A 24,264-nucleotide genomic window follows, 5' to 3' on the forward strand; every position below is an offset into this window, starting at 1 on the left:
CTGTCATAAAGCCCCCATAAATCCATTATAAATGCTGGTGTGGTGAGTTACCCTGGAATCCATTCCAGCTCATTGTAACCCCCAAGTGTGTGGAGCAGAAGTGTTCCAAAGGGTTTTCAAGACGTTCTGTGACGCAGATGGCCAGGCCTGTCTTCTGAAGCTCTTATGAGTGGGTCCAAACAGGTGCTCTTTCATTTAATAGTCAAGCACTTCCACACTTGTACCACCCAGGCATCTGAATCCCATTAAAAGTGAGCAGTTTCATGGTCGACTTTGCAGTCCAGGAGCAGCGGTCCCTGGAACCATCAAGGCAGAAGAGCAGAGAGTGGGATCCTAACCAGAGAAGCAGTGATGGCAGAGATGATGACATGGAGAGATGGAGTGACTGGGGACTCTAGATCCAGAGATGGAGAGGGGCTGTGTGCTAATGACCTACAGGCAGACTTGCGGGGCCCTATGGTTGGTTGTTGACACATGGAGGGGATTGTAACCATGGCAATGAAATGATATACAATAGGATGAATGTAAAGCTAATGTTCTCCCATGTAAACTATCACACAATTTACAATAAAAAACTTAAAAAAAAAAAAAAAAGGGAGCAGTTTCTCATTGCTCATTTGGCATCATTAGGCATCATGGGAGAGACAGTTTTCCTTGAGCTGCTGCTCAATCTTACCAACAACAACTGGGACATGAGTCTGTAATGGAAACTGAGTGGACCCTGGGTGCTTTCTTCCTAGATAAGTCATTAGATGATGTCCTAAGTGCTGCAAATCAGATAGTCTGGGAGGAAAAGGAAAAAGTAATCCTAATTGTTAGATTCAAAAACTCATTTGTTAAAACAACAACTCATTTATTCAATCTAGTTGAGTTCCTAGCCAGGGCCAGGCAATTTGACAAGCAGTTGTGACTTTCGTCTATTATTTTCTGTGGTTCAAAAGCTCATTTTATTAGCTTATTGAACACTGATTTTTCTAATTTTTGCAAGTAAAACTTGCAGGTATGGTAACAATGTCAAGCCACATTTTACTGAAGTGGTAAAATATTGATAGAAATAATTCTCTAAACAGTTGGCCCTGACTTTTGGATTTGATGAAACAGTAAAATTTCAGATGAAGTTGAGAGAGCAAGCATAGAGTTGTATTTTAAAAGTCTTCATCTATAATGACCCTATTTCATAAAAAGAAGTGCATTTTAAACCACAAAGGTAAGAAGGACACAATTTCTAAGAAAAAAGGAAGGCCTTTTATATTGAATAAATTTAGCTTTTCAAATTGGTTTTCATCTAGTCAGTTCTAACTCCTGGGAGCCATGAACTCACATGTACCAGAAGAGAACTGTACTCCACAGGGTGTTCAACGCCTGGTAGAAACAGGTCTTTCTTCCAAGGTGCCTCTGGGTGGACTTGAATCTCCAACCTTTCTGTAAGTAGCTGAGTTGATTAACATTTGTACCACTACTCCACAGATGTCCCAAGGACTTGGGCTATTCAGATTTTTCTCATTTTCCAAGGATCAGTGAAAACTCTGTCATTAACTAAGGAAATCCTGCTCTAAATTACTTTTTCGTCTTAGTTTTTCATTCACTTATTCACACACTAAAAAAAAAGAAGAAGAAACATAGAACACACAAGACCATCAAGTTTCATTTCATAGCCAGAATATAATTTTGAAGAAATTATTTATTTCACTTCATGGGATTCAGACATTTCAAGAGAAAACATTTCTTGTACATCCAGCACTGATAGAGAGCATGCTATATCAATGAAATACTTGAACAAAGAGATCCATTTTTAATGAATTCTTATAAATTACATTCACAGGAAATTGCAGATAGTACAATCCACTCTGGATCTGTGGTCTTAATATATGCAAATATTGAAAGAAACTATTCTTCTAAAAATTTTCTCATGAAAAAAAATACATTGTAAGTATGGTTTCGTGAATGGAGGAATTAACCAGTGCTCAGCATTTCACAAATAGGACTTATAAACACAGTATTTTTCGGTATGAACAAAGACTGCAGGTTACCAGCCTAGATGATGGTCTGCTCTCTCCCTCACCCATGATGCAGCATGGTTCAGATTTCATAGTTTCTAAACTTCCTCAGGAGTTCTGAGGGAACATCTCCAGACCAGCGGAAACGAAGGTGCCAATAGTTCACATCTGAGAGAAAATAAGATTTCAAAATCAGTAGTAGGAAAAGAAAAACCAAATCTCTAAAACAACTTGGTGAATAAGATGATACGATTTCACTGCAACAAATTAAAACTTAAGTCTTTGGTATGAATTATTAATATTTTATGGAAATGTATTAACTTCAGCAGTCTTTTGAATTCTTATGAACAAGAATTGCCATTTTTATGGGTGACAGGACCTCACAGGCTTAAATGCCTAATGACAGAAGGAAATGTATTCATGCTTCCAGTGGCATGAATTTTGACAATTCACCAGCAATAAAACTAGAAGCAACTTTCAAACAGCTGCCAAATGTAAAAGGTCACGAAAGTACAGGACTACCTGAAAACACTAGTAATTCAAGTCCATGCTAGGAAGATTTATTCGGAGTCCTGGTGTGGCGCTGTAGGATAAGCACTGGACTGCAACGTTGGTTTAAAATGCAAGGTCGGCAGTTAAAACTCACCAGCTGCTCCTGGGAAACTCTATACAGGGTTGCTAGGAGTTGGAACCCACTCGCCAGCACTCAACAACAAGACTTATTTTAATTATAACAAATAACATTGTATTTAGACTAAAATAAAGGCCATCTTCCTTCTCTACTGGCAGAAGTGTAAATTGGCAAAACTCTCCTGACAAGCAATTTTGACAATAGTTCTCATTCTTATTAAAATATATATAATCTTTGATCCTATCATTCTACTTCTAGAAACTTTCCTAAGGAAATAATGATTGCGCCCAAGGATTTAACTATAAGCATGCTATAATGTATACATGTTTTAAAAAATCAAGAAGCAACCCAAATTCTCAATAACAGAAAGCTGGTTAAATTGTCAAAAACTGAACAATTTAAAAATATTTACTATTGAAAAAAAATTCATAATGTTCATTATATACTTCTTAGAGAATGTTGTTGTTGTTGTTGTTAAGTGCTGTCAAGTCAGTTCCAACCCATAGCGACCCTGTAAAGGATTTCCGAGGTGCAACTGGTGAGCTTGAACCATCAACCTTGTTGTTCAAACAGACTTTGCAGACTAGCGCATTAACCCACAGCGCCACACCAGGACTCTAAGAGAATAACAGTTACAAAACAGTTCATATAGGATGATCTCATTCTTAAATTCATTTATTTACATGGGCATTTATGTTTAATAAAACACTTTTTAGAAACATGTTAAAATAAAAAGTCTAAAATGAAGAATATACCAAAATGTTAACTGAGTTTGTTATTCCTAGGTAATAAGCATGAATATGATTTTCACGTTTCATGCTTTTTTTTAGTATATCTGGATTTTCTTACTTTTTTCAATGAGTAAGCAGGTATTCCTGTGTCACAGTTTTATGTCTATAATACTGCTAATAAAAAAGTAGGTTACAAAATCATATATAAAACAGACTTCTATTGATAATTTGGAGGGACGGTGCTGCATATAATAAGCACTGGACTGCAAACCAAAAGGTTCGAGGTTTGAGGCCACAAGCTGCTCCTTAGCAGAAAGATGAGGTTTTGTGCTCCTGAGAAAATTTACAGCCTCCAAAACACTTTACAGGGTCATTATGAGTCAGAACCGAGTCAATGACACTTAAAAACAACAACATTGATATTTTTTAAATATAAAATGCAATCTAAAAACCTAGTAAGGAAAGATATACACAGTCCAGTTAACAGCGGCTATCTCAGAAGTTTGAACCACAAAGTCAGCAGTTCAAACTCACAAGCTGCTTCTTAGAAACCCTATACAGGGTAGCTAAGCACCGGACGGCATTTAACGACAACAATATTAGAAAAAAGGAAGTGTAGTAGATAGGATAAGCACTGGACTACTAACCACAAGGTTAGTGGCTCAAGCCCACCAACTGCTCCACAAGAGAAAGACTGTTGTTGTTGTTGTTAAGTGCCGTCGAGTTGGTTCCGACCCATAGCAACTCTGTATAGGGTTTCCGAGGAGCAGCTGGTGAGCTTGAACCACTGAACCTGTGGTTCAAACGGCTTTGCAGTCTGGCACATTAACCCACAGTGCCACACCACAGAAAGATGTTGTTAAGTGACATCAAGTCAGTTCCGACCCATAGTGACCCTGTATAGGGTTTTCAAGAGTTCCCATAAAGATTGACAGCCTAGGAAATCTTATTATGATTGCTAGAGTCAGCACCAACTCAGGGCACTTAACAACAACAAAATATCAGGAAAATAGGATCTATTTCTACTTTTTTTTTTTTTAGAATCATCAGTAAAAAAAAGAATCTAAAGAATTTCCATTTGGGGGAAAAAGCAAAAAAGGAAATTGTTTCTGACATTCTAGCTGTAAATGTAACATGTACACAAAATGTGTATAGTATGATCTCATTTTAAGTATACCAACATGTGGAATCCTGGTGTGTGCTGTAGGATAAACACTTCACTGCTAACACAAGATTGGTGGTTCAAAACCACAAGCTGCTCTTGGAAACCCTATACAAAGTTGCTGTCAATCAGAACTGACTCCATGGCACTTAACAACAAAAACAACATATATGTTGAGGCACAGTGGTTACATGCTTAGCTACTAAAGGAAAGGAGGGTGGGTCGGCTGCTCTGTGGGAGAAAGATGTGGCTGCTTACTTCTATAATGATTTACAGCCTTGGAAACCCTATAGAGCAGTTCTACTCTTCTCTGCAGTGTAGTTATAAGTTGGAATTAACTCAGTGGCAACCGGTTTTAACACTGAAGAAAATGAACACACCAAAACATCAATTAAAGTTCTTTCTCTAGGTGGTAAGATTATCAACTGTATTTTCTCTTTTGCTTGATCATATTTTCGCAGATTTCTATAGTAACTAGATTTTTTTTTTTTAATGTTATCTAGTTTGGGTTCCACTAGAACTCAGAAGGATCTGATTAATTTTGGAGGTGATCCCAAGAGACACTGACAGGGGAAGGAAACAAAGTCAACACAGGTTACTCTCGAGGAGGTCACCACCACTAAGGGTAACTTGACCCCAACTTGGGGGTCCAAGCAGACAATATAAAAATCCCTCAGAGGGGTTGGAAATCTAAAGGTGGACATTTTGTAGCAAGGAAGGGAGTGATTAACTTTTCAGTCTAGGAGCAGAGGATCCTAGGACCATCAATGGAGAAAAGCGGAGAGCGGGATCCTACCCAGAGAAGCAGTGAGGTCTGAGATGGAGGCAGAGACAACGACGTCTAGAGATGGTGTGGCTGGGGACTCGGGATCAGGAGATGGAAAGGGGCTGAGGACTGTGGTGGGGTGGAGGTGGGGGTGCAGGCTTACAGGGTACACCCTTTGGTTGGTTGGGTGAGGATGCATGGACGGGATGGTAATTATGCCAATGAAATGATAGATGATGGAATGAATGTAAAGCTAATGTTCTTCCATGTAGACTATCACACAATTCACAATAAAACATTTAAAAAAAAAAAAAATTCCCTCAGAGTTACCTCACCTGACAGGTGAAGGAGCTGAGAACATTAGCCTCCCACTCCCATTCCTTATTGCTCCCCCCAAAGTTTACTCCCTGGCTCTTGCCACCTGCTCTTTGGCTGCCAAGTAGGTGTCAGAGAACACCCTCTGACAAAGACCCATGAAGCTTGTAGTAGGGACCAGAGGGCTGTCAGTGACCGGAAAGGCAGGGAACCCAGGGAACAGGTTTCAGCAGCAGCATCTAAGCATCTACTTACTACATCTGATTTTTTTGTGTTTTTGGCTTTGTTCTTTTTTTCTCTAAGGTGTTACAATAAAACTATTTAATTCTAGAATTGTATTTGTGACATTTTTAAAAGGCAAGAAAATAAAAGTAAGACTATCGTGCCAACCAATTTTCAGATGCCATGCCTCATATTTTACTGGTTGTAATGAAGTGTCGGAATGTAACTGGGGACTGTTTGGTGGTTGCTCATCACATACACACAATAGCCATCAAAAGAAAAACTCCAAAGTAAAATATAAGTACTGCTTGAGGAAATTAACAAATGTACTGAAAAGCAATACATGAGAAGCTACTCAGGGCTTGGTAAAACTGACATGAATGATAGTCCCTAAATGCTGACGTTATAAACTTTGCACGGCAGTAAAATGAAATCATAAATAATCATGCAACGGCACTTCAGTCTATCAAACTTCAAATTTACGGCACCACACAGAACAGCCAATAATCTCTTCAACAGCATTAAGGAAGCACTGGTAAATGCATCCTTTGGCAAAATTTCATTAATTCTTACTCACCGACAACAGCTTCTCAGACAGATGCTCCTCCACTTCACTCTTCAACCATAATAAAAGAGTACACTTCACAATGTGAGGACATCACAATTTATTCTGAACAGGATAAACACTGGACTACTAACCACAAGGTCAGCAGTTCAAACCCAATCATTGCTCCTCTGAGACCCTATACAGGGCATGAGTCAGAACCAACTTGACAGCACTTAACAACAATAACAAGTTATGATAAGTCTACACTGAGAATATTATCATCTGTTAAAAAGAATGTGTTCACTCTAAACGTAAGGAGCTGGGAGAAATCCCATAATAACAAAGCTAACAGTAAAAAAGATACTTCTCAAATCCACCTAGGTTCTTTCAGGAACTAGAAGCAGAGAAGGATAGGAGGAAGGGGTAGATACTAACTTACTGTCTCTATATGATTTTTTTTAAATTTAAGATTATACTATTTCTGGGGTCTTTTAATAGCTAAGCAACTATTTTAAAAGAAAGAAAGAAAATGTCATAGAAGCCTGCGACAAGGGCTCAAATGGAGCCCCAGCGCCACGCCTGCTTAGTCTTGAAGATAATGAATATACTTTATGTATACTATGTTACTTACTCCTCACGGAAAAACTGTAAGAAGTAGACACCAATATTTTTACCATGAAAGACTGAGAAAGGAGGGGAGGAAAGGAAGAATCAATGTCTAGGGGGGCACAGAAGGATGACGGGAAAATTTGGTGATGGTTGCACAACATGATGAACATCATTAATGACACTGAACTGTACATGTAAAAAAAAATTGAGATGGAAAATGTATTTACCATAACTTAAACACACACACCAAAAAAACTGAGGTTCAGTACAAGGTCACATAACCTTGCTCAAGGTCACATAACTCAGACTTGAAAAAGCTGGGATCTGGACCCCGTCCAGTCCAATGTCTGTACTCTTAACCACTCTGTGACCCCATTCTTTATTTTTAAAGATCTCAAACATGTACATTTACTTGGACATAGGGTTGCATTAGCACAGAAAACCTAGTGGGACGAGACACTCCAGAGCATCCACCTAGGTTCCTTCAGGGACTAGAAGCAGGGAAGGATGAGGGGAGGGGATAGACACTAACTTATGGCTCTATGCAAATTTTTTTTTTTTTTTTATAATTTTATGGTTAGGACTAGGGTTAGTTTTTGCATCAGATGTGCCTGAAAGTCTTCTTACGCTAACATTTTCAGACCGTCACACACATTTTTTTTTTTTTTTTAATTTTTAACAAGATTGTATTATTACTGGGGTCTTTTTAGTAGCTAAACAACTATTTTAAAAGCAATCAAGAAAATGTCACAGAAGCCTGAGAGAAGGGCTCAGATGGGGCCCAGCATGACGTCACGCCTGCCTAGTCTTGAAGTCTTCAAACCTTTCCTGTTCTGGTGAACTCAACCCTGTCTGATTCCAGCAGAAACAGAAAACCACCAAGAGACCACAGCGGCTCGGAGAGCACAGATCTCAATAATCTGGGCTGAGATGAGAAATATTTGCATGTTTGCTTGGATGAAAAGGACAAGGTATTTGCACATGTGTGTTTGCTTAAAACGCTGTTTTTCTCTAATTCGGGTTTCTGCTTTGATCAGTTTGTTATACTGTAACCATTTCCAGTTACAAGGTTACTGTGATCAAAGTGCCGCCTCTACAGAAGGCTCTTTGATAACCAGCAGAGACCCCTGAATCAAATTGCAAGAACCTTTATTCCCAGCAAGGGGTAAATAAAGTTTTCCTCAAAGATGTGAAGTGACTATGTTGATTTTCAAGATTGTGAGAATCAACATCCCATCAGAATTTACCCTTTAAGCAAAAGGTCCTTTAATATCACAGAACTTGTTTTTAAAAAAAAAGATAATGAGATAGTGACTTCAAATAAAAGTTGAAGGACAGTTCATGGTACAGATATATAACATATCGATACTAGACAAAAGGAGCTCTGGTAGCATAGTGGTTACGAATCAGGTTGCTAACCCCAAGGCTGGCAGTTCGAAACAACCAGCTGTTCCGTGGGAGAAAGATGAGGCTTTCTGCTCCCATAAAATTTGTAGCCTTGGAAACCCTGTGCAGGGTCGCTATGAGTCGGAACCGACTCCACGGTAGTTAATAACAACAACAACATACTAGACAAGAAATCCTGGTGTGGTGCTATGAGTTAATACGCTGGACTGCAAAGTCATTTGAACCACAAATTCAGCAGTTCAAGCTCACCAGCTGCTCCTCAGAAATCCTATGCAGGGTCACTATGAGTCAGAACTGACTCAATGGCCCTTAACATCAACAACAGCAAACTAGACAAGGATTCCTGGCATGGCACTCTAGGGTCAGCACTGGACTGAAAACTCCAAGATCAGCAGTTCAAACTTGCCAGCTCTCCTCGAAAACCCTACAAGTCCAAACCAACTTGATGAGTCAGAACCAATTCGATGGCGCTTACCAACAACATACTAGACAAGGAGTCCTGGTGTGCTGCTATCCGAAGGCCTTTTCACGGTACTGATATAAAAGATATAAAACACACGTCCTAATGTAGCACTGCAGGATTAACACTGGGCTGCTAACCACAAGGTTGGCAGTTCAAACACACCCAGCCCGCTCCTCAGAAACCGTGTACATAGTCATTATGAGTCAAAACCAACTCAACAGCACTTAATAACAATAACAACATACTAGATAAGCATAGTGGGTGGTAGATAAACAAATGATAATAATAGTGAACAGCTGCCCAGGGCTAGCAAAAGGCCAATCACTGTGCTAAGCATGGAGTATAAGACACTCCCAGAATTGTCTCAAGTTTCCTGAGGTGAGGGAGGGATTAAGGAATGCATCTAGTTTCCACATTGTTGTGAAGTATCCTTTAAAATGCTAAACCAATCCTTACATTTACTACTGTGCTGATTGAAAAAGGTTAAGAATAAATGCAATATAAACCAAGCCATTCGTTTCAGACCTGATCTGTCTGCAGAGTTAAAAGGTAGGACTTACCTGGAGAATCTGGATCTTGTGGGGAGAATGACTTGTCCAAGGACTCGGATTCAGATTCTTTTTGCTCTACTTTGTCTGTTGTTGAACCCATCTCCTCTCTGTTTACTTGTCTTTGCTCATTCCAGTCCTCATGTTCAATCTTGTTGGTATAAGTCTGCTCAGATTCTTCCAACATCAGGTCTTTTTTGCCTCTGACAGCCCAGTGCATTGACTAAAACTCATTAAAAGCAGATACATAGATACCAAATCAATACTTGTCATTTTCTATATTTAAAAACATGTGGTCACTCATGATCCACTACTACCAGTGCTGATTACCAGAATGTGAGATTTGACTATTAACCAGATATTAATGAATTAAAGAGCCCTGGTGGTAATGTACGCTAAGTATTAACCACAAGGTCGGTGGTTCGAACCCACTAGCCACTCTGTGGAAGAAAGATGAGGCTATCTGTTTCCATAAACATTTACAGTCTGAGTTCTACTCTGACCTTTATAGGGTCACTGAGAGTTAGAATCAACTCGACAGTGTGAATTTATTTAGAAGGCTAATAATATGATGGTGGTGCTGTCGGATAAGCACTGGACTGCTAACCACAAGGTTGGCAGTTAAAACCCACCAGATGCTCTTTCAAAACCCTCTGCAGGATCAATGTGAGTCAGAACTGACTTGATGGTACTTAACAACAATAAGAAGGGAACTCCATACAATGGATATAGAGAAAAGGGACCAGCAACAGAGAGGTTTAAAGAACGGGGTTGTTAGTTCTTCAAACTATCACAAACCCAACAATTCTAACCCAAAAGAATTGGCTTCAAACAAAAACTTGTACGTGGATGTTCACCGCAACACTATTCACAATAATCCAAAGGTGGAGTCAACCCAAATGTCTGTCAGCTACTGAATGGATAAACAAAATGTGGTATACGGCAAAAAAAAAAATGAAGTACTGATACATTCTACAACACAGATGAACCTTGAAGTGAACCGAAGCTAGGCACCAAAAGCTACATATCATATGATTCCATTTATATGAACTGTCCAGAAGAGGCAATCAATAAAGACAGCAGATTAGTAGTTGGCAAGTGCTGGGAAAAGGGAATAGAGAGCGATTGCTTAGTGAGAAAGAGATTTTCTTTTGAGGTGATGAAAAGTAGTGGGGATGGATGTACAATGGTGTGAATATACTCAATGCCACTTTAAATTTTGTGCTATGTCTGTTTTACCACAACATTAAAAAAGAAAAGAAAGATCTTAAAAATTTGAGACTGTAAACTTTGATCCATGCCAGAGATTAAACCAAATATTTTGGCTAAAACCCTTCCCTCCCAGCAATGACCAATTCAGAGTTGACAAACACTAGAATTCTAGATTACACATATTCTAAGTACACTCTTAGCACAAAGGAGAAATTCAACCAATACTTTGATAGTTAAGAGGTTTCTGGTAATGCAGAATGTTAAGGAAGATCAGATGGAGACCTAAGTAACCCCAAACATTATATAATCTTACGAGGGAAGTGTGACAATACCTAGCCAAAGTCTAACTGTTCAAAATCTTTGACCCAATGAAGCTGTCAGTGTTACATTGACAAACAAGAGAAAAATGAAGTAAAAACAACAAGGATCATAATGAAATGAACTCTTCAAAAGAAAACTTGTGACTGAGATGCAAAAACAGGAGAGGAAGTGATATGTCTCCGAGTAAAGGCTTTTATCTAGTTTTGATTCTTGTTGGTGTTAAGTGCCATCAGGTTGGTTCCAACTCATAGCAACCCTGTATAGGGAGCAGCTGGTGGGTTTGAACTGCTGCCCTTGTGGCTCACAGTTCAGTGCTGATCCTACAGCACCACACCAGAAGTAGTTTTGACTATATTATGTTATATAGTTAAAATAAAAAAGAGAAGAAAATCTTTCAATCAAATCCAAACAGAAACCAATGAACTTAACTGTATTTCAAAAGACTAGCATAACCTTTCTGAAGGGGAAAAAAACAAGCAGAACCAATTTAAGTCACTTTTTTATTAGGAACTCTGACTATGTACCTTCAGTCTGAACACAAAAAGAATGACAAACACATCCTGAACTCATTTATAGGTTTGTTTTTCACAATGATATGAATGTGCCATGGTGAAACTATTTTGTCTGTATTATCAAACTGACCTTGCAGTCCAGTGCTACACTAGATCTTTGTATAAGGATATGGGATGGAAAAAGATGAAGAAGAATCTTATGGCAATAGATTGGAATCTTATGGCACTGAACTGGAATTGTATGAATTCCTGAGTTTAAATGCATATAGAACCTCAGCTCTGCCTTCTGGAAAGTGCCTCAGGAACTGTGAGCATGTGGAGAACTCGGAGCTTGGTTTCTGATACCATTCCCCACTAACAGGAATAGGACGCCATAAAGAGTGGCTCATTCCAGTACTGGAACATGTGAAGTACAAGATGACTACAGGACATTTTACCACAAATACCACAAAGGGAAAAACTACTTTTAAAAATGACAAAGGAGCCACCTTAAAGGGCCTCTCACTAGCCAAATCAAGACATTTGCATGCATCAGAATGACAGTCATTTGTATTCCAAACACAAATATATGCACCCATACTGAGAACAAATAAGTAAAATAAAAATTAATAAGAAAGAAAGAAAAGCTCTTTCTTGCAGAAAATGCCAACTGATATATGTAGAAAGAAGGGTTGTTGTTGTTGTTTTTGTTATGTGCCGTGGAGTCAGTTCCGACTCATAGCGACCCTGTACAGGGTTTCCAAGGCTGTAACTCTTTTCGGTAGCAGAAAGTCTCATCTTTCTCCCATGGAACAGCTGGTAGGTTCGTAGAGTGAAAAAAACACCACTTTGGAAATATAGTAATAATGGATTCAGGCAAAATCATCAAAGGGTACAAACTATTGCATGACAATGTGAAGAGAAACCAGATAATTACATCATCTCAAAGTGTTTTCCCACAGATAAATTTTTAATAGTAAAAATGGAAACTTTAACGTGAAGTAACCTGGTGAGAATTCCACCTCAACCTTAACATCACTGAACAATATGTATTGTTGTTGTTGTTGTTAAGTGCCGTCGAGTCGGTTCCGACCCATAGCGACCCTGTACAGGGTTTCCAAGGGGAACAATATGTATGGCAGTTGTTAAATGGGAACTTAATTTGCTGTATATACCTTCGCTGAAAATATAATAAAGTATTAGTATCTTAAAAAGATTAAAGATTATAGCTTTGGACTATAGCAGTTTTTAAAAAGCGGGGGGGAGCAATGTCATAAAAGACAGAAAGGATGAAGAACTTTTTTTTTTTTCTTTTTGCAAAAATTATCCTCTAGTAATCTTGCTGTGGAAACAGATATGAAGGAAGAATAAGATAATATGCTTTCAATTTTGTCAAAAAACATTGATTTTCTGAAGTTCAACACTTACAGAATAAACTCAAACATTGTGATGTTTGAAATCAGTGCCAGGGACCAGGGAAGAAGCAATTGTTGCTGTTCACATATGCTCCATGACAGAGGGGCGTCTGGCTTCTTTAACATTGAATGGACGGATGGATTTTCCAGATTAAAGGAATCTAAGAAGCCCTGACAACTAAAAGCAATCCATGATCTTAGATTGGATCCTGGTTGAGAGTGGAAGAATATTCTATAAACAACATTATAGGGGTAATGGGCAAACCTTGAATATGAATTGCTAATTAGATAATAGCATGGTATCAATGATAAATTTCCTAGCTTTGAAAGTTATTGTGTGTTTCTTTAAAACTGGATGAATAGATGGATTGAAGAATGAATGGATGGATCCAGAGTGGGAAAATAAAATTGAGAGTTTGGAAAGCCTGAACTATTTTTTCAATATTAAAGCTGCCAATTCTTGCCTGAGAGCATCACTTTATTTACCAGTTTAAACAAGGCATCTTAAGGAGGAGGAGGCTAAACATCATCTATACCAGTCTGGAGGATGGGCGTTCATGAACATCTTAAACAGCTGGAGACACCAAAGCTAGCGCCTGTCTTGGCAGCATTAGCACTGGTGTGGTGCTGTGGGTTACTGCATCAGACTGCAAAGCTGTTTGAACTGCAAGATCAGTGGTAGTTCAATCTCACCAGCTGCTCCTCCGAAACCCTATACAGGGTCGCTATGAGTCAGAATCACCTTGATGGTACTAAACAACAACAACAGAAGCAGAAGCCAGAATAAATAACTTGCCAAGGAGAAAGGGGAAGTGCAAAGGGTGAAAAGCCATTTGGAATCCTTTCAATAAACTGTTCATGCAATTTTTTAAGAAAACTGAGAAATAAAAAAGGCATGGTGGTAAGCGGCATGATCTCAACTACATTACTAGATACATATATTCAATATGGACTCCTGGTGTGGAGCTGTAGGATAAGCACTGGACTATTAAACGATAGGTTGGCAGTTCAAACCCACCAGCCACTCCTGGGACACCCTATACAGGGTCACTGTAAGTTGGAACCAACTCGATGGCACTTAACAACATATTCAATATAGATGTGTATGTACAAGTGCTGGTTATTTGCATATCTATATTGGACTGAATCACAGTGGCACCATAAGTGTAGAGTAGAGTTTTCAGGGCTGTGACCTTTAAAAAGTAAACTGTCATCAGGTGGGTCTTCCAATGAGCCTCTGGGTGGGTCCAAACTGCCAATCTTTCAGGTAATTGTCCACTTAAGTGTTGTGCTGGCCAGGACTCTGTATACACATAAAATATATAAAGATATATAAACAGTCCAAGGAGCTCTGGTAGCGTAGTGGTTACAAATCGGGCTGTGAACCTTAGGGTCAGGAGTTCGAAACTACCAGCTGTTCCACGAGAGAAAGATGAGGCTTTCTGCTCCCATAAAGATTTACAGCCTCATAAACCCTGTACAGGGTTGCTATGAGTAGTAACCAACTCCACAGCACATTACAACAACAACAACATAAACAGTCCAGAGGACAACATAGCCTTTGTTGTCATTCTAAAACACAAGTGGGAACCTTTTTTCTACCAAGGGCCATTTGGGTATTTATAACATCCTTAGTGGGCCATACAAAATTATCAACTTAAGAATTAGCCTGCTATATTTGATTATTTAATTGTTGTCATTAAGTGCCAAGGAATAGATTCCAACTCATAGCGACCAAGTGTAAGGTTTCCTAGGAGTGGCTGGTGAGTTTGAACTACCAGCCTTGCGAATCAAACTGACCTTGTGATGCAGTGTTTATCTTACAGTGCCACAACAGGACTCCAAAACATTCATTAATTCACCCCTAATTGTGGCACTGTAGGATCAGCAAAGACTGCAAACTACAAGGTTGGTGGTTCAAACCCACCAGCTGTTTCTCAGAAACCCTATAAAGAATCACTTTGAGTCGGAACCGACTCGAGGGCACTAACAACAACAACAATGTGATGGTTGGAATTGCAATTGCCTTGGCAGGGCCAAACTAAATTATTTTGTATAAGGTCAGACGGTCCCACCCCTGTCTTAAAACCTAGTCAAATCCTTGCCCTAATCTATTTCATTATATCTCTCCCCAAGAACTAAAAAGCATACTCCTGAATCCTCTTCCTCAAATATAACCACTCAACGAGCTCATCAGCCTACTCGCCTCCAAGAGCCAAATACCACCCCTATACCACAATCACGGAGTCCTGGTGTGGCGCTGTGGGTTAATGCACCAGACTGCAAAGCCGTTTGAAATGCAAGGTCGGTGGTTCAAGCTCACCAGCTGCTCCTTGGAAACCCTACACAGGGTCACTATGGGTCAGAACCAACTCGACGGCACTTAACAACAACCACAATCACTATCCCATTCATATCATCAGCACTCACAGAAACAACCCAAAAAGGGAAAAATTTGGAAGAAAATTAGCATGTTAACTGTGATTATTTGTGAATGCCATCATAAGTTATTTTTTACAAAATTTTTTGCATTTTCAAAATCTTTATGGCAAGATATTATATATACATATATGTTCAGTTAGAAAAAAATGAGATGTTAAAAGTCAGATGTGGCATGGTTGTAAGCTATATAAGGGAGGAGCTCTGTGGTGCTAGTAATGTAAGAAGAGTGATCTTTAGTTAGTTGATCTGACTTGGGGTTTTTTGCATGTGTATAAAACTGAAGGTTGCGGAGGGAGTAGTTAGTTAATCTTTCATTCCAGGAACGGACCATCCAGGACCATCAGGAAGGAAGAGCATGAGTGGAGCGTGAGATCCTACCTAGAAAAGCAGCAACAGCAGAGAAGGTGGCAGAGGCGGTGGCATGGAAACAGAGCAGCTGCGGGCTCTAGGCCCAGGGACTGAGCAAGGCTCTGTGCCTGTGGGCAAGGATGTGCCCTTTGGACATATAAATGAATATGTATTTGTTTTGTATGTGTACATAAAATATTTTTGCTTTGTTCGTTTGTGAAATACAAGATGTAAATGGGGAGCCAGAGGGAAGAAGTAGGATCACTGTTGTTGCAGGGAGGGGGTTGCAATCATTGAGATGAAACAAAGTGTAGGATTTGTTGAGTGTAAAGCTGAATGTAAACCTTGTCTGCAAACCTTCACTCAATTTACAATAAAAAGCTAAAAAATAAATAATAATAAAACATCTAAAAAATAAATAAACAAACAACTAAAGGTTGCACTGACTTCCTCTAAGGAGAAGAAAAGATGTTAGAAAGATTGGTGAAAAACAGAGGCTAAGAAATTCAAGGATTCAGGTGCTCATACACAATGGAGAGACCGCTGCACCTCCATACTCAGCACACACGCCCTTGAATAAAAATACCTGCAGTCTGCCTTAGCTGCCCTGGTGGCTCTTTGGCTAAGCATTCAGTTAGGGGTCAGTGGTTCAAACCTACCAGTCACTCCAAGAGAGACTGATGTGGCAGTGTGCTTGCATAAAGATTGACAGCCTTGGACACCCTATGGGACAGTTCCACTCTGCCTTCTAGGTCACTATGAGTCAGAAGCCATGGACAGTGATGGGCTTACAGTCTGCCTTAGACAGGTGGTGTGGATTCATGACTCAACTACAATAAATATTTTGAAAGACTTAGTGAAAAGCTATTCTGAATTAATTGTCTTACTCATCCATCCCTTTATAAGTAAACAGAATGAAGTATTTTGTTATTAAATCCCCGTACCTGTCAATCTCTTTTTAAGAAGTTGTTGCTGCTGTTGGTTGCCAGCAGGTGATTCCAGCTCCTGGCACCGCTACGTGTTCAGGGTAGAAGTGATCCGTGGGGTTGTGAAGGCTGTGATCTTTCAGAAGCAAATTGCCAGATCTGGCATCAGAGGTGCTTCTAACTGGGTTTGAACCACTAACCTTTCAACTGGTAGTAAAGTGATCAATCATTTGTCCCACAAGCAGAGGGAAAACCTAAACTGTACTTATTCTGGTAGACAGATGCCGCCCATGCTGTAATCAAATGTCTACTATACAAAAGGGGCTAAGCAGCCTGGTTTGCATCCTGCAAATCACTCAGATCTGTGAACATATTTTCTAGCTCCACAAAAGTAATAATTGCACATTAACAAGACAGCATCAAGCAAACTAGTCCATTGTGGAGTAACTCTGGTAGACAAACAAGGAGCTGAAGAGTTCAGCAAAACAATGAACTTCCCTAACAGTACTAACACTAAGCAGACACTTAGCTCAGTGCAAACGCCACTAATCCTATAGTATGTTTTTATTCTGCCTACTCAACTGGTTTGCCATCTTTCCTTAAGAAGTGCCCTCCTGCATTGAAAGTCTTTTTTCTTAAATTATGGGGTAGAATAGAACTGACTCATAGGGTTTTCTGGAATCCAGGTGTGGCAAGGTTGGCAGTTCAAACTCCCAAGCCGCTCCTTGGAAACCCTATACAGGGTCACTATGAGTCAGAACCAACTATATGGCACTCAACAACAACAACAACAACATAGGGTTTTCTAGGCTGGTCTGCACTGGGACATAACACTTCATGTCTCCATGTCAGGAAACACTGGGATAATAGGAAAAGTACATCACTCAACTCAGATCAGCCATGGAGCCACTGAACAATTACCCAAAATGGTTCTTTTTCTCCTGAATCACTGTGAGTGAGTTTTTTACTTGCCTGGGTGATTTCTGACCTGCTTTTGGATAGCATCCAAATGGGACAGACTGCTTTGTGAAGAGGCCCAGAAGGTGTTGAATTACACCGTTTCCCATCTGGCTGGGGCAACTGTTGCCCTACAGGCATAGAAGGAAGCTTCCTGGTAATTGGTGTCAAATTGGACACAACCCAAGTATGCCTTGCCCAGTCTGGAAATCCAAAAACAATCAATAGACCTGCAGGTCCACAGAGGGGAGACTGGTAGCTCAGACAAGCCCTCCCAGAGGCAACAATCAATTTGTCAAATGATCAATTCACCAAAAAAGGTCTTTTTAAAATGTACAGCAACCAGTGTAGCCTAAGACAGTTTTAGCAGCTTATGAGAATTGTTTTCAATATTTTATTTCAGCTGTGGCTTTGCTACAACCATTTCCCCCACAGCCATCCTAAAGTCTCTCTGCCATATATTGCTACAGGGAGAGACTTCCAGAGTCATCCTGGTCACTTGGGGTAAAACCATTTAACATGATAATGGTGAGTTTCTTTCTGTTTCTCTGTGTTTGAAAGGTCTCTGTTTTCAAGTAAGTCATTTCAATACCTCAAAAGCCATGGATACAGAAAGACTCACCTTATATCCCTTCATTTAAACCAATATCAAGTGCCTATGTTTACATTTCCAACCAATTCATTGAACTGGAGGAATTTTTCAAATATCTTTACAAATTACATTATCAGGAGGAACTTCTAAAAATAAATAGCTAACAAAAGTGACAGAGACAGTGTGGGGAAAATACACAAGCTACGATTCCATCACTCGTGAATTCTAGAAATGTTACCACCAAAGCAATGGTCCATTTGAGGAATTCTCCCAAAAGAGATTTTCTGCAACATGATTCTGAGTATAATTCAGCAAAAGCCCACTGTGAATTGTCCTGCCTTGAATGCATTGGTACTGACAGGGCTTCAAACCAATGCTTTTCTTTCCAGAGGAATTATTTTCTCAAAAACAGTAGTAATATTAACTCCTACTCATGGTCACCTTATATATTTTAAAGTAAAATTGTGCTCTACAGGATTTTCAGTGGTTGATTCTTCAGTAGACCATCAGCTCTTTTTTCCAAGGTACCTCTTAGCAGGCTCAAACCACTAATCTTTTCGTTAGCATTCAGCCATACTAAGAGTATGACCATCCAGGAACTCCAAAAGGAGTATGTTGGTATTTGGAGCTGATGAGTTGATTTCAGACTCACTGTACCCCCATGGGACAGAGCAGAACTGACTCACAGGATTTCTAGGCTGTCTTCTTTACAGGATTAACTGCCAGGTCTTTCTTCCATGGAACCTCTGGATGAGTTCAAACCTCCAACTGTTTGGATTAGCAGCTGAGGGCTTAACTGTTGCTTATACTGGTTATACTGCTTATATGCAGGAGAAAGTTGAGGCTTTCTGCTCCCATAAAGATTTGTTGTTGTTGTTGAGTGTAGTCAAGTCAGTTCCGACCCATAGTGACTCTGAACAGGGTTTCCGAGACTGTAAATCTTTACAGGTGCAGAAAGCCTCATCTTTCTCCCACAGAGCAGCTGGTAGTTTCAAACAGCTGACCTTGCGGTTCACAGCCCAATTCATAACCACTAAGCTACCAGAGCTCCTTTTTACAGCCTTGGAAACCCTCTCCAGGGTCACTATGAGTCAGAAGGCACTCGATGGCTCACAAACCACCACCACTGCGTATATAAAAAGCAGAAATACAGGATTGATGGTGTAAAGGGTAGTGATTTTATCAGATTTAACTATATGAATATACAGGGCAAGTGAACTTGCAGGTGTATTTCAGATAAATGTCACCTGAAACTCAGATCCTAAAGAAAAATCGTTTCATTGTCAGAGTAAAACCAAACCAAAACCACGGCCATCAAGTCAATTCCAACTCATAGTGACCTTATGGAATGACTGGTGGATTTGAACTGAAAACCTGGTAGTTAGCAGCCCAACAGCCTAACCCACAGCACCACTGTTGTTGTTGTTGTTAAAAGCCACCAAGTCCATCCCAACTCATAGTGATCCTGTATAAAGTTTCTGAGGAGCAGCTGGTGAGTTTGAACTGCCAACCTTGCAGTTCAAACTGATTTAACGGTCCAGTGCTTATCCTACAGCACCACACCAGCACCAATTTGTTGTTGTTGTTGAGAGACGTCGAGTCAGTTCCAATTCATAGTGACCCTGTATAGAATTTTCAAAGAGCAGCTGGTGAGTCTGAACCAGCAACCTTGTGATTCAAACGAACTTTGTGGTCCAGTACTTTATCCCATAGCACCACACCAGGACTCCAATGTTGTTGTTGTTAAGTGTCATCAAGTTGGTGCTGACCCATAGCGACCCTGTATAGGGTTTCCATGGAGCAGCTGGTGAGCTTGAATGGCTGACCTTGCGGTTTAAAGCCACTTTGCAGTTCAGTGCATTAATCCACAGCACCACACCAGGACTCACAGAACTCCAATCGGACTCCTTTATCGCTAGAACGGCACAAGTAAATTACCTAACCCAATACTTTCATGGTGTTCTTTTCATCTATAGAGCAGTATAAACAATGATCTTTTAGGTGATGAACAACAGTAGTTATGATCACTGTGGTTAATTTCACTAAAGTAGTGAATGTAAAATAATGAGCAGATTAAATATACACATAGAGAAAGTAATGAAAATGTTATGACAGGTAAGGTTTTCACTGTGCAGAAAATCACTATGAGGAGTAGAAGAGAAAGCAATGAGAAAAGAGGTAAGTTATAGAATGTCTACCCAATGAGGTCCAAAACATGTGAATTTTAAAATAGAGGATTCAAAGTTCACCAAGAAAAGGAAACAAAAGTAAATCAAAAACATCAGGGTCTAGCCCAAACCAAAGTATGTGAGAAAAAATATCACTGCTGATATACAGCAGGAAGATGTACATCTCTTTATTTGTGTGCTACAAATAAAAATAAATCCAAAACCAATTGCTAGCCCAGAACACTACTTGCACTTTACTGACAAGACAAATGGTGCAGCCAGTAAAATCTAGAATGTCATTATTTTAAACCTTGAACAGTTCACAATTAAGCTAGATTTAAAACAGAAATGATGTGTTTGGAGACAGGAGATTAGTATTTAATGACAAGATGTTGGCAATAGAAATTAGAACAGGGATTTGGAGAAAAGTTATTTGGGAAAGCTGTTAAAAAATTAAATGACAGAGTTGACCAGATTATCAAGAAAAATGACATATTAATCAGAAAGCATTAGAACAGCAAGGGTCAACTTGCTATTGACCCTTGTAAATCAGCTACAGTCATAGTGTATAGCACTTAGAATATAAATATGGTTATGCAGAGGTGATAGAACAATGTTTTTTGAATCAGTGTCAGCAAGGAATTTTGGATATACAGAATGGAAAAGGGAAAAAAAATCTCAGGTTTGACTATGAGAAGTTAAGTCATTATTTTTAGAAAGATTTCCTACAGTTTGTGTGTATGTGCATATATACAATACTAATCATATGGCTATTACTAATGTTATGAATTGATTGTATTCCCCCAAAAAATGTATCAACTCAGTTGGGCCACGATTCTCAGTATTGTGTAATTCTCCTCTGTTGTGTGAGCTGATGTAATTCTCCTATGTGTTCTAATTCTCACTTCTATGATGTTACTGAAGCAGAATGAAAGGTAATTATGTTAATGTGGAAGTCTTGGTGTGGTGCTATAGGATAAGCACTGGACACAAAGGTTGGTTTGTACCACAAGGTTGGCAGTTTAAACCCACCAGCCGCTCTGGGTTGCTATGAGTCAGAACGGACTCAATGGCATTTAACAACAACAAATGTTAGTGTGGCAAGATGTACTATACATGATTCGACTGTACCTTAAGTCAACCTCTTTTGCTATATAAAGGGGAAGTGAGCAGAGATCCAAGGGACCTACTATCACCAAGAAAGAATCAATAGCAAAGTTTCTTCTTTGTACTCAGAGTCCTAGCACTGGGAACCTCCATGCCAACAAACAGGGAGGTCGCCAAAAAATGTCGGGCCCACAGATGCTTAAAAGAGGCAAAGACCTTCCTCCAGAGCCCACACAGAGACAGAAAACAGCCTTCCCTGAGAGCTGGCACCCTGAACTCAGACTTCTAGCCTCCAAAATTGTGAGAGACTACCTTCCTGTTTGTTAAAGTTATCCATTTGTGGCATTTCTGCAGTGATCGCACTAGTTACCTAAGACACTAATTATATGGTTAGTCTCACACTAATAATTAACAACTTGTTACTGTGGTGAAGTGCCATCTAGTACGTTCTGACTCAGTGAGTCACAGTAAGTAAATCTTTGCAGGAGCAGGAAACTTCATTTAAACAAATATATATGATATAGTCTTCATTCCAAAACAAGGTAAAGGAATATTTTCATTTTGGGTTCAGTGGCTTTAATCACATATTTTGAAAGTTTTACAATGTTTGGCCTTACTGCTACAAAGATATTCCCTTACTCTTACAAACATTTTATCACTGAAAAAATAATTTGCTCCATTTGTCCAAATAAACACTATTAAGAAGAAAGTATATGATGTGCCCTGTAAACTTTTACTCAATCCAAAATAAAAACATTTAATAAAAAAAAAAAAAAAAAAGAAAAAAAAAAAAAAAAAAATTACAAACCCGAAGTGTTGTAATTTAAGAGATATACACAACTTTATAGTGTGATTCTAACAAGTGTCCCAGAACACTTGCCTATATGGGAACTTCAGTATCCAAGTAATCTAAGTCTCACAGTATCTTATTGGAATCATGACTCTGCCACTTACTAGCTACATGACTTTGGGCCAGTTTATCATTTTAGGCTTTTGTTTCCTCACTTGAAACATTTTCCTATGGAAAGAATCTTGGTGAAAAATCATGCCTAAAAATGTAGAAACTTCTAAAATTACATTTTCTATATTTATATATGGTGAGTCTTGGTAGTGTAGTGGATTACAAGCTGGGCTGCTAACCACAAAGTTAGCAGTTCAAATCTACTAGTTGCTCCACAGGAGAAAGATGAGGCTTTCTGCTCCCACAAAGATTTACAGCCTTGGAAACTCTATTAGGGTAACTATGAGTCGAAAATAACTTGAGGGCACTTAACAATAACATATATGTATATTATGTTATATATATACACATACATACATAGTGACCCTGTATAGGATTTCCAATGAGTCTCTGGTGCGTATGAACCACAAATCTCATGGTTATCCTACACTGTAAGCACTGGACACCAAGGTTCATTTGAACTGCAAGATGGGCAGTTCAAACTCACCAGCGGTTCCTTAGAAACTCTATATGGCACTTAACAACAATAACATATATATGTAAAAGTCACTAAGTAAACAAAATAAATATATAACAGTGTTACAGAGATTCTTTTGATACTTGATTTTTTAATGGCATGAAGAAAGATGACACAGTGGTTCAAAAAGCATTTCTGCATCGATCCAACAACTTTTTCACCAGAATTTTACAATAGGAATACTTTATTTTAAAATTACAACCTTCTTTGATGAATTGAACTATTTTTGATAGAATCTTTAAGTCTTGAAAGAAAAATCTATAGGACTGAGTCACTTAAAAGAAAGCAAGTTGATATGAACTAAAAACATGGAGGAGATAAATTTGCAATGGTCCAAAATTCAATAGTACAGTGTACGAGCAACTTGAAAAGAACATTTATCAGAATGCATAAAACATTAAGTGATAATACTGAAACAAACAACTGAAAAATGTGGTCACGTGCTTTCCTGGCACCAATTCATTGCCTTTATGATGGTGAATTTCTCTTCATAAGATTCTGTGAACATTGAGTTATCCAGACTCTAGTAACTTCTGAGACTTCCCCCTATTGCCTACTAACTCTTTAAGCTAGTACATGAGTCTAAGCCGTGGGCAGCCTGAGCGTCACTAATTCACATCAGCACCAGAGAAAAACCCACCATTTTCACTGAGTCACTCAAAGCTTCCCACTGCTGGAAAGAAATCGACATCTGACTCCTTCGCCAATGGTCATAGCGGGCTCGACTCTCCTCATTGGTCAGAATCTCCTTTGCCTTCTGCAGTCTCTGGAAAGTCTCTCCTGGAAAACAAGTCAAGAGATGAACAACTTCTCACTAGGAGGGATTATTTTAAACTCTAAAATAATCAAACTGATCTTACTGAAATCATGACTCTGTCATTTCCCAGCCATGTGACTCTGAGCCACTGTACCTTGTTAGGCTACAGTTTCCTCGTTGCCAACATGTAAGATAATGTAAGAAGTCACTGTAGTTGTTATTGTTAAGTGCTGTTGAGTCAGTGCCAAATCATAGCAACCTTATGCACAACAGTCCTGGTGTGGCCCTGCAGGACAATGCACTGAACCGCAAGGTTGGTTTGAATCAAAATGTCAGTGGTTCAAACTCACCAGCTGCTCCTTGGAAACCCTGTGTAGGACTGCTGTGAGTTGGAACCAACTTAACTGCACTTAACAACAACAAATTCACAACAGAAAGAACCGTTGCCCTGTTCTTCACCAACCTCACAATCATTGCCAAACTTGAGCCCATTGCTGCAGCCACTGTACCAATCCATCTCGTTGAAGGCCTTCCTCTTTTTCACTTACCCTCCACTTTATCAAGCATAATGTCCTTCTCCAGGGACTGGTCCCTCATGGTAATGTGTTCAAAGTACGAGAGATGAAGTCTGGCCATCTGGCTTCTGATGAGC

The 24,264-nt window shown here is 39.3% G+C and overlaps 1 protein-coding gene across 1 annotated transcript in view; it reads right to left on the reverse strand.

Annotated features, from left to right (window-relative positions):
• Positions 1-2,079: 2,079 nt before the first annotated feature.
• DNAJC12 (DnaJ (Hsp40) homolog, subfamily C, member 12) overlaps positions 2,080-24,264 on the reverse strand; it is a 67,283-nt gene continuing 45,098 nt past the window's right edge. Inside the window, exons 3-6 of the mRNA XM_006835816.1 lie at positions 23,496-23,635; positions 9,411-9,621; positions 8,637-8,645; positions 2,080-2,165 (exon numbers count right to left, since the gene is read on the reverse strand). Coding sequence (XP_006835879.1) covers positions 2,080-2,165; positions 8,637-8,645; positions 9,411-9,621; positions 23,496-23,635 — 446 coding nt within the window. The remainder of the gene's footprint in view (positions 2,166-8,636; positions 8,646-9,410; positions 9,622-23,495; positions 23,636-24,264) is intronic.

This window comes from Chrysochloris asiatica, unplaced genomic scaffold (genome assembly GCF_000296735.1).
Source record: "Chrysochloris asiatica unplaced genomic scaffold, ChrAsi1.0 scaffold00020, whole genome shotgun sequence".
Classification (NCBI taxonomy): Eukaryota; Metazoa; Chordata; class Mammalia; order Afrosoricida; family Chrysochloridae; genus Chrysochloris; species Chrysochloris asiatica.